Source organism: Lutjanus erythropterus, chromosome 8 (assembly GCF_056507025.1).
Source record: "Lutjanus erythropterus isolate fLutEry1 chromosome 8, fLutEry1.hap2, whole genome shotgun sequence".
Lineage (NCBI taxonomy): Eukaryota > Metazoa > Chordata > Actinopteri > Lutjaniformes > Lutjanidae > Lutjanus > Lutjanus erythropterus.
Genome location: NC_139324.1, coordinates 39458522 through 39470670, shown reverse-complemented (window position 1 = coordinate 39470670; position 12149 = coordinate 39458522). Strand labels below are relative to the sequence as shown.

The 12149-nt window shown below is 38.1% G+C and overlaps 1 protein-coding gene across 1 annotated transcript in view; it reads right to left on the bottom strand.

Annotated features, from left to right (window-relative positions):
* The window catches only part of LOC146323328 (ras-related protein Ral-B), a 33860-nt gene that overhangs the window by 13787 nt on the left and 7924 nt on the right, over nucleotides 1-12149 (bottom strand). Inside the window, exon 2 of the mRNA XM_084725516.1 lies at nucleotides 2623-2830. Coding sequence (XP_084581642.1) covers nucleotides 2623-2736 — 114 coding nt within the window. The 5' untranslated portion in view covers nucleotides 2737-2830. The remainder of the gene's footprint in view (nucleotides 1-2622; nucleotides 2831-12149) is intronic.

The following is a 12149-nucleotide window of genomic DNA, read 5'->3' as shown; positions in this document are numbered from 1 at the left end:
GTATGTATGTCAGTATGTCAAAATGTATGTATGTGTGTATGTCAGTATGTCAAAATGTGTGTATGTCAGTATGTCAAAATGTATGTCAAAATGTATGTATGTGTATGTCAAAATGTATGTATGTGTATGTCAAAATGTATGTATGTGTGTATGTCAAAATGTGTGTATGCCAAAATGTATGTATGTATGTATGTATGTCAAAATGTATGTATGTATGTATGTATGCATGTCAAAATGTATGTATGTATGTCAAAATGTATGTATGTATGTCAAAATGTATGTATATATGTATGTATGCATGTCAAAATGTATGTATGTATGTCAAAATGTATGTATATCAAAATGTATGTATGTCAATATGTATGTATGTCAAAATGTGTGTATGTCAAAATGTGTGTACGTATGTATGTCAAAATGTATGTATGTATGTCAAAATGTGTGTATGTATGTATGTATGTCAAAATGTTTTTATGTATGTCAATATGTTTGTATATATGTATGTGTCAAAATGTATGTATGTATGTATGTATGTCAAAATGTATGTATGCATGTCAAATATGTATGTATGTCAAAATGTATATATGCATCTATGTCAAAATGTATGTATGTATGTCAAAATGTGTGTATGTATGTATTTTGACATACATACATACATACATACATTTTGACATACATACATGCATGCATTTTGACATACATACAAACATTTTGACATACATATGTACGTGTCAAAATGTATGTGTGCATGTCAAAATGTATGTATGTATGTATGTCAAAATGTATGTATGTATGTACGTCAGTATGTCAAAATGTATGTATGTGTGTATGCCAAAATGTATGTATGCATGTCAAAATGTATGTGTGTATGTCAAAATGGGTGTATGTCAAAATGGGTGTACGTATGTATGTCAAAATGTGTGTATGTATGTATGTCAATATGTATGTGTCAAAATGTATGTATGTCAAAATGTATGTATGTATGTATGTCAAAATGTATGTCAAAATGTCTATGTCAAAATGTATGTATGTATGCATGTCAAAATGTATGTATGCATGTCAAAATGTGTGTATGTCAAAATGTGTTTATGTGTATGTCAAAATGTATGTATGTCAGTATGTCAAAATGTATGTATGTATGTACATCAAAATGTGTGTATGTCAGTATGTCAAAATGTATGTATGTATGTCAGTATGTCAAAATGTATGTATGTATGTATGTATGTCAGTATGTCAAAATGTATGTATGTATGTATGTATGTATGTCAGTATGTCAAAATGTATGTATGTATGTGTATGTCAAAATGTGTGTATGCCAAAATGTATGTATGTCAGTATGTCAGTATGTCAAAATGTATGTATGTGTGTATGTATGTCAAAATGTATGTATGTGTATGTCAAAATGTGTGTATGTATGTCAAAATGTCTGTACGTATGTATGTCAAAATGTGTGTATGTGTATGTCAAAATGTATGTATGTGTATGTCAAAATGTATGTATGTGTGTATGTCAGTATGTCAAAATGTGTGTATGTCAGTATGTCAAAATGTATGTATGTCAAAATGTATGAATGTATGTATGTATGTATGTATGTCAAAATTTATGTATGTGTGTATGTCAAAATGTGTGTATGCCAAAATGTATGTATGTATGTCAAAATGTATGTATGTATGTATGTCAAAATGTATGTATGTATGTCAAAATGTTTGTATGTATGTCAAAATGTTTGTATGTATGTATGTCAAAATGTATGTATGTATGTATGTAAAAATGTATATATGTATGTATGTATGTATGTCAAAATGTATGTATGTATACATAACTCTTCCATTTTCTTATACATTCTCTATGCTTATATATTTTTCTATGCTTATATATTTTTCTATATTTAAATTGATTGTTTTTGAATGCATCTGTGACATGTATAATTTCCTCACAGGGATCAATAAAGTTTTTCTTATTCTGAAATGAAGTCATTTGCAAAAGCAAACAAGAGACTGGTGCTACTACTGCATAATGAACCACCTTAAAGGGATAGTTCACCCAAAAATGAAAATTCAGGCATTATCTCCTCACCCTCATGCTGATTGAAGGTCAGGTTTAGTTTTTGTCCACAAAATGCTGCTGGAGTTTCACAGGAAAACAGCGCTGCAGAATCTCCCAAACAATGGAAGTGAATGGTGAACAATTTTCAAACAGAAAAAAAAACGGAATAAAAACATAAAATGCCTCCATACTGCTTGACTGGTGTAATTCAAGTCTCCTAAAGCCCCAACATGCCAAGTTGTTTTCTTGTGAATCTCCAGCAGTGTTTTGTGGACTAACAAAATAGACCCAACCTTCAGTCAGTATGAGGGTGAGTAGATAATGACTTAATTCCATTTTTGGGTGAACTATCCCTTTAAATAACACCAAGGAACACTCTGTGACTACAGCAGTCCTACATAAAGCATCAGTAAAGTGTGAGCGGTTATGTGCTGATGGACATGCTGGTTAAAATGCAGCTGATTTGCTGTTTGGTAGCGGAGGCAAACTGTGACCGTGGCAGTAAACATCTGTGGTCCAGAGAAAATACCAGAATCTCCATGTTTAACCTTTCAGTAGTTTTGTAGTGTGTAGACTCACCTCATCATACATGAACTGCAGGGTGAGGGCCGACTTCCCCACGCCTCCACTGCCCACCATTATCACCTTGTGCAGTGCCAGAGAGCTCTGGTTTTTACTTTTACTGGTCGCCATCACTGGATTCTTCTTTGTGTCTCTTTCACACACTCACACACATGCACACACACACACACACACGTCTCTTCACACAGACGCCCTCTGACACAACCTGCGAATAACAAGAGGGGAAACGTATCAGTACCTACAGTAAATAACCTCCATACGGAGAAAACACAAGTGTGTGGACGAGTGTGAGGACAGATGGCAGTAGTTACTTAACAGCTTTCACTGTGACACTAACTTGCCGTGCCAAGGCGTTCGGCTTTGCTCCAACAAATCTTGATTTCTAACCCCCACCCTTCCCATTAAAGTGCCAAATTGCCCACTCATGAATCCTAGAACTTTATAAAGTTCGCCATCAAAAGGTCATTGCAGCTGATCAGATGTAATGAAGCTATCATTCTCCACTGCAAAACGGCATTTAGGAAAGCATTAAAACAGGGCATCATGTGCTAACCTCGTTATAAAGAAGGGAGACGTCACCGGCCATCTATCTGCACTATATGGACCCTGCCCTCAGAGGGTGAAAGCTCACAGTCAATTGCTTTCGCCTGACTTCTATATTTTCTATCTCTGTTAGACAAAACTTCCACCAGAGTGCAAATTGTCTAAATACCTTCCTGTCATGTCTCAACTTGCACAGTCTTTGGATGGACAGGAAATAGTTGTATCAGGAGTGTCAGATGTGTGAAGCCTCATCAGAAGTCATCTGTCTGTCTTTTGTATTCATCTACTGACAGGATACATTTCAACTAAAACTGCTGTCTGTTTGTTGTTGTTAACTTCTGCAGGTCATAGAGAGGCATCAGTATTAAAATGAGACCACTTCATAACTTGTAGTAACTTGGAAGGTAGTGTAGGTAATATATCTCTGTTTTTAAAAAAAATCAGGCTATGTTGGTGAAATTCTTTTTACATCCTGACAGCAATCGATAAATCAAATGCTCTGACAAAAAAGAAAGAAAAATCTGACCAGAGTCTTCCACAAAGTTAGGCAGATATCATGCTAAAGCTGTAGCAAGATACTCTCACAAGAAAAGCAGAAGGCAGCCAAAATGTCCAAATACTAACATGCAGGGCTGCAACGAACGATTATCTTCATAGCCGATTAATCTGTTGATCTTTTTCCTTAATTAATCGATTAGATGTTTGATCTCTAAAATGTCAAGAAAAGGAGAAAATGGTCGATCAGTGACGTCCTCAAATGTCTTTCTTTGTCCACAATTTACTGTCAGAGAGGAGAAAAGAAATCTGAAAAATTTGACTTTTTTTCTTAGAAAATTACTCAAAACATTTAATCAGTTATCAAAATGGTTGGCGATTAATTTAATAATTGATTAATAATCAATGAATCATTGCAGCTCTATGAACATGCGAGCTTGACAGCTGTTTTTCATTTGGCCTATGTTAGTGAATGAGATATGAGGTAGTTGGATACGGTTAAATAAAGGTACACTGCGCTCTCCCTCCTGGACTTGTCATCAAACAGTAGTCAAGCAGTGTCAGTCTGTATTTTGGAGGAGTAGATTTGGAGAGAACCCTAAAAGGTGGGTGGGATTTTTTTCGTTTGGATATATTTAAACCTAGCTTACTCTAGCTGGTTTCACCAGTGAGATCAACCCCAGCTTTAGAGCTGATCCTACAGTAAAGCATACATTCGTTCTTCTGTCACATAGAAATTAAGTTTTGTTTTCTGTTATCATCCACACTGATCACACATCATCACAGTTTCTGTGGAACAGGTCGATTCCACTTGTGAGGAGTAGATTTGTGGTTTTATTGCAAAGAAATTAAGAATATTAATAGGGGCTGTAAGCACCGACATTACCATAAGACGATGATTAGATATTGGCAAAAATTTCAATACAGAGCATCCCTAGTTTCACCGTAATGGTGCACTGCATTAAAAGTGCCATTAAAAACAGCCACTGATGGCCTTTTTAAAGATCCTCTAATCCTTCAGAGACACAGCCTGGCATTGTGCCTTGTATTGTAATGGCTGATAATTGTACGTGAGTGACAGAAAATGCGACAAAAGTTCATCTTAGCCCGCTGAGAATATCTCCGGGAGATCAACCATCCTGTGTTCTTCTGACACAGCAGAAATCCAAGCCCATCACTTCCTGTGCACTCGCCTACTGACACAATTCTGCTGCCTCCTGCCTGATTAATTGCTAATGTCACTCGGCTCTCATCAGTTAACCCTTCGGTACATCCTGAACTCAGATTTTTAGCCGTGTCTCCACCCTCGGTCAACAGTAAGCAACCAGTAATCCAACACCTGCCATTTACTCACGGCACTGCCAACTATGAACTGTCAAACACAGCAAAGCATCTGATGATTATGGCAACATATGTCAGATTATGGAAATACAAATAAGGCTGCAACTAACCATTCTTTTCACACTCAATTATTTTCTAGATTAATAGTAGTTTGCCGATAAAATTTTAGAAAATGGTGAAAAATGTTGATCAAAGTCCAAGATGTCGTCCTCAAATGTCTTGCTTTGTTCACAACTGTCAGAGGGGAGTAAAGAAACCAGAAAATGAAGAAGCTGAAATCAGAGAAATTGGACCTTTTATTCTTAAAAAATTACTCAGCCCAATTCATCAATTATCAAAATAGCTGGCAATTAATTTAACAAATCAGTGTGGCTCAAAATACAAACCAATGTCCTGAGCTGAGAGGAAACGCAGCCACTTTAACTTTGTATCCTGAAAGTTTGTGTCTGAGAAATGACGCAGTCCTGTTGCTGTCACATCACAGGAGCAGGAGAATTTTATCTCCATCTGTACAGAGAAAGATTTCTTTCCTGGGATGTCACACTAATGGGAGCACCGAGCTGATTCATAGCGTGGCAAAATCTGCTCCTCCCAAACAGTAAACATTTCACTGCAGCTCATACGCTGAGACGAGCGTGTACAGAGAGTCAACCAGACAAGACCGAGGGAGAAAAAGAGAAAAAACGCCTCCAAATCTGGTGATTTTCATGGGTTTTTTTACATTACAGTTTTCATTAGAAATGTTACAGTCTCACAGAAACCCACAGAACAAGTTAAAAGCCTTGTAAGATCACTGCAGCTGTAGTTTCGCACAAGCACCGTAAACTCCTGATGTGAAAGAAGATCTCATCAATTTCTACATAAATGCACAACTGTGCATGAAAGCTGCAGCACTTTCTCACACTGTTCAAAAGCAGAGTGGAACATGTGGTTTGCCTCAAGTGAACACACACTTCAGTCAGATGATGCACTTATCTCACAATTACACACCATCATCATACCTGGGTGTCAATAATCAATATGTACTAGTGTATATAACAACTGGTCTGCATGATTATAGCAAAAAATCATAATCATGATTATTTTGTTTGATATTGAAATCATGATTATTGAACACAATTATATACTGATTTTGAGAACATTATGTTTAACTTTTTTTTAAACAATGACTTTGAAGTTTAAATATAACTGAAATGAAAAACACAAAATAAATGAAAAAAAATGTATACATATATATGTACACACACACACACACACACACACACACATATATATACACACATATATATACTGAGGTCAGCAGTGAACACACGTTGTTTCATGTTAAACGTGAAATCAAACTGATCCATTTGTTTAGATAATACTAATAATAAGATCCTCATGCTAATTTCTGTTTATGCAACAAAGGGAATTCCCATAATACATTAGCATCAAGCTAACTGACTAAGTGCTAGTTATTTATATCTATAAAAATCATAAATCATAAAAATTGGAGCTGCAACAATAAATTGATTATTAAATCAACTGTTGACTATTTTGATGATTAATTGTCTTGAGTAATTTTTTAAAGAAAAAATATCCAAATTCTCTGATTTCAGCTTTTCAAACGTGAATGTCTTTGTGTTTTGGACAAAATGAGACATTTGAGGACATCAACTTGGGCTCTGGACAGTGAACAGAGTCAACGTTTCTTGACATTTTACAGACCTAACCACTATCTGATTAATAATCAATGAATCGATGGTGAAAACGAGTAGAAATAAGAATCACTACACTTGAGAGAGAGAGATTTTTTCTGCCATGCCTACACTTCAGTATACCAGCTGTAGTGTGACCGATGCTGAGGAAGTGGCATCATGGTTCCGCTCTCTCAGACCAGGAAGTGGCGTCTGACCTGTGCACTTCCTGTCTTTGTTATCAGTAACCAGGCGAGTGAAAGGGCTCACTGGGAGGATATCCACAGAGACACACACACACACACACACACAATTACACACCTCAGCACTTATACACAGGGGTCACTTTTTAAATTATTCACTGGTAACCCACTTCCCTGTGCACATAAAGATCACAGAGCTATAAATAAACCAATCACAGTTAATACACTGAAGGCAAACATGTATATATGTATATATACATACACTGCATATGCGCTGCACAAGAAAGTGCTTAGTGCAGCTTTTCCACAGGAAGTTCAGAAGTTAAGGGAGGCATTCCACCATATTTCCACCAGCTGCAGGTCACCATAAGTTGCAGACAGGGTTACAGTGGAGGGCAATGGCAAGAGAGGAATTAATATTTAGGCCTGACCCAGATATGGCACTGGAGTCTGCTTGGTACTGGTTCCTTTTTAGGGGATGCAGGGTTATGGAGAAGGAGGGGTGTAGACTAAGAGACCACTTTGGATGCTAAGCTCCTGAAATATAGATGACAGCAGTGCAGTGTGAGCTGCAGGAATTCATTAAGATTCCCTTTGGAGAACAGGCCAGTGTTCCCTCCCTGCTCATCTTAACACTTTGGCATGGATGCACTGGGGTTTGCCAGACTCACACAGATTCTAATAAAAGATTACAGCAAACAGACGGAGCCAAAGAAGCTGCTACCAACAAGCCTCACAAAAGGGTCATTTACCTGAAATAGAACATGACCACCAATCACCCGCGCTCTTATCCAGGAACACTTCAACTGATCAGACACCGATCAAAATCAGCTCCACTACTAATTATTTTAATCACTCACTTGACTGATTCTAATGACATTAAAATGATCACTGGCATCTGAACACATTCCTACTTTTATCTCCTCATGTTCAGAAAAGTGCGGCTGTCTTTTCTTGAAAACATGATCCATCATTGAACCTCAGGCTGTGATGATAACTGGATTACCACAGTTAGAGATGAAAGGGTATGAAAGTTTTATATCATCATTATAGTAACCAAAATGGTCATGGTTAGAATTATTATTATAGAATTAGTTTTGTTACAATGTGCTGAAAATGTTTAAAAAGTACTGACACACACTGCAGTTATTTTACAGATCTTTACAGTGGTGGCCAAAATTATTAATTACAATTATTAATTACAGTCATGTTCCTTCACAGAAGAAGCTAAATAACTTGTGCAGTGATCAAACACGGTTTTAATAATAACTAAACATGAAACGATAATACTAATCATCTGGAATTTTATTGAGGTTTCTCGTGAAATCGATTATCGTTTCATCCCTAACAGCGGGTCGTTCAACTGTTGCTGAGCTGCGAAAAGCGTTTGAGATCAGCGGATCTATTAATACATCTGTGGATCAGTGCCGTCACACATGACAAGTCCGAAACATGGTCTCTGATTGGTTGACAAGTCAGGAACACAGCCACCGATAGATCAACACATTCAACCCATGGGATAAACAGTGGACGGCTAACAACAAGCTAAAAACAACAACTGCTTTCAAAAGAGAAAAAAAGGATAAATAATGACAGAAAACATTAAACAAATCAGTCTGGTATGTTCAGAAGTATTTTACTCTCACTGTAACACAGCCTTTTAAAAAAAGGAAAAGACAACAAGTGGGCCGACGCCATAAAGACTAATGATGTCCAAACCTAAGACGATATCTAGTCTCTTATCGCCCTGTAGTTTGAGATCTGTGAGCCACAGTTGAACCTGATGAGTCTCTCCGCATTCCAGAGGACACAAGGGCGGGGTGGGGGGGTGGGGGGGGTGGGGGGAGGCTTCCTCCTCCTCCTCTCCTCCCATCTGATGGAGAAAGCAGAGGCTTTTCTGGCCCAATTACAATCCACCTAATTCCAAGGATCTGAGAAGGAGATTAGCTCAGTGTGGCTGTTTCTCTCATCATCGGCTCAGCTGAGTCCACCAAAACCATCAGAGGTGGCCTTCAGAGGGAGAGGCGGAACCGACGCCGCAGTGTTGCACTAAACGCTAACTTAATATCCACCAGATGTTACAGGATGTGATGTCATCTGAAGGGCAGAATATTCTGATGAAGTTCCACTCAACAATAATATGATATTCATTCTGCTTGAAAAACTTGTTTTTCTGTCACTAAATCTTGTTACATCCAAACATCCTCCCTTGATAATCGAGCTGCCAGCGACACACAACTGCCTCACTAACTCACCGGCTGCACATCAAAACTCTTGCTGTGTCTCATCTGAGTCACTGAAAATGTTCCTCTTTCACTCTCTTTGATTTCAGAAACAGATTGCAGGAGAGAAGAGAGGGACAAATCAGTCTCACTCAAATTATGACAATTAATAGATGATCAATTAATCAGTCGATAAGAATTTGATTGATCATTTAATCGATCTACTATGAAATAAGTATCTGCAATATGAATCTCTTTATGAATTTCACTGGCTATGATCTTAGAAATAAGGGATCCAAAAGGGTTCTGCCTGAAGGGCTGTGGTTCTACGTAGAACTATTTGCCTCTGAGGAACCCTTTTTGGAGGACAGGGTTTGTCAAGGGTTCTTTATAAGACTAAGGGTTCCATTAAGAACTTTTTTTCATTCAAAGAGCCTTTCTTAGAAGAAAGAGTTCTTCAGGCATTGTTGAAATACTTGAAGAACTCTTTTGTCAGTGGTCTGCCAATGGTTCTTTGCACCATATACTACAAAAAGGTTCTGAGTGGGTTCTAGACAAAACCCTTGGAATGAAAAATGGTTCTCAGTAGAGCTACCTGGTTGGGTTCTAGATAAAACCCTTGGAATATTAAAATGTTCTTGGTAGAACCCCTGGGATGGATTCTTGTTGGAACCCTTAGATAGGTAGAAAGGTTCTGGATAGAAACCCAGAGAGGTTTCTAGGTGGAACCATTGCACAATAAAAGGGTTCTCTGTAGAACCTCTTACAGGGTTTTTACATGGAACCTTTCACAGACGGTTCTGGGTATAACCCTTTCTGTTGGGTTCTCGGTAAAACTCTGAAAGGGTTTCAAGTGAGTTTAGTTTGTACTTTAGTAAATACAACATTTGTAAGATTCTGATTAATTGATTAATTGATCATTAATTTCGCTGATGACTGATTGAGGAATCTTCAGGACTTTTTCTAAACATTAACCATCTCTCAAGAAAATCAACATTTTAAGTCTTGCAACAAAAATGACTAAAACAAGTTGCATGCCCTTTAATTTATGAACTTTTGTATGATCATTATGATTTAATCCACCTGTGCAGCACATGAAAACAAAGCCACCGTGTTCCTCTTCCTCTTTAGTACTCCAGTAAATGTGAAGTGGGGACTGAGCCCTGTGCTGCAGCTGCCTACCTAACAGGTCAGAATCACGGCTGACAGTGGAGAAAACAACATAATCTAGATGAGTCACCTCAGTCATGAGGTGTGTGTAAGAATGAGTCCTCTGTAACACACAACTGGGACTCAGGATCCTGAGGTCTGTTTATCATAAAGCAACCAACAATGTAAGAGATCAGGAGATGATTTGGTCGACTTACAAAGATCCTACACAGCAGCAAGGGAGAAATTTTCAAAAAGCACCCCATGGTGCATACTAACAAGGCTTGGCCAGGGGAGCGCACAGAGGAGCCTTTGACGAAACCGGGCAGCAGGCCGGGCAGCAGAGAGCTAAATCCTCTCCGCGGTACAATCCTTCTTACTTCAGCAACACTAAGCAGGCTGCTTTTTCAAATACATCTCTATTCTACAGCTTTTTTTCCTCTTATTCAACTGTAAAGTATCATCAAAGTGCAAATGTAATGCAGCTGTCAGAACAAAAAACACCAGACAAACATTAACACCATGTTGTGCTGCTGTATATCACCCAATGATGAGAACTGGGACCAATCAAATCCTACCAAAACAACTTTTAAGAATATTAATACCAACACCCGGATTCCAAGTTTTTGGTGAAAATGTATTATTTAAGGATTTATATATTATATATTGTATATGTAATTTATGAAATGTTTTTGTTTGCTTTGTTTTTTTAATTTCTAAACTTGACCTGGGCCAGTGAAACACCCTTGTCCACAACATGAATGTCCCGACAGTCCACACAACCCCAGATGTTGTTATCAGCAAAGTTGGACACATGACAGCTCGTAAAAGCAGCGTGGTCTGGCAGTGTTTTCATCTAGAAAATGAAACTTTTTTGCCACCCATTTCAGCAGCATTTAAAATATGATTTGGTGATTGTAGACTGTGATAAATGGATCTTAATATACAGTATATTTTCAGACACAGTTTAACATTCTCAACTAATAAATTGTGCTCAGTGTTAACTGAGTGTTTTCTTACTGTTACATTTGTTGAATAGTCTGGATTAAACTTTGTGTCTTTGTGAACGTAACTCTAGTCTATAACACACAACAGATATCCTCTCTAACTTCAGTGCAGCTGACCCTGATGATCTTATCCAAACACTCATGTCTTTCCCATTACTTAAGCATTCCACTGGACTGATTCAGGGTGGATAGAAAGAACAGTTCAAATCTCAGCACGCATTCACTAACAAATGCATTCGTTCCTGCTGTGTAACTCCTACTTATCTCAAACTTGCTGTATATTTTCTCATTTATCAAACAGGAGACGCAGTAAGCTCAGTTACAAACCACCTACACCATGCGAGGGGCCTGTGGTGCGATCATGAAGTTGTAAATGTGACAGCACCACAGAAAAATCCAGCTTAAAACCCCCCCAGTTCTCCCTCTCCTTCGCAGCTCGGGGGGACCATGGTCATCACTCATGGTGCCTGTTAACCTCCGTCCTCTCTGCTTTCTGTACCACGTTGAAAAGTCTGGACTGTCAGCCTCATTCTGCCAGGCAATACCTCTGTAGCTTAAACACAGACACAGGATTAAAGAGAGGGGAAGAGGGGAGAAACTGTTCAGTGAAATCTGTCTGACTGACCAACTTAAACATAAAACGGACACACAAGACTGCATTTATGGGCTGAGAAAGCCTTCTCGCCTCATGTTGGTGTAATTACGGCTTTGTCTGGAAGGTTACAGAGAACATTCAGAGTGCACACGAGTGTCAGCGTTAGATCAGCTGTGAAGCAGAGTGGAGGAAACAGAGGCTGAGTGAAGGGCTGCGAGTCAATCACTTCACTCTGCACAAACTCTACACCACTGTTTCCCAGACCTTATATTATCTCGATGCATGCATATACA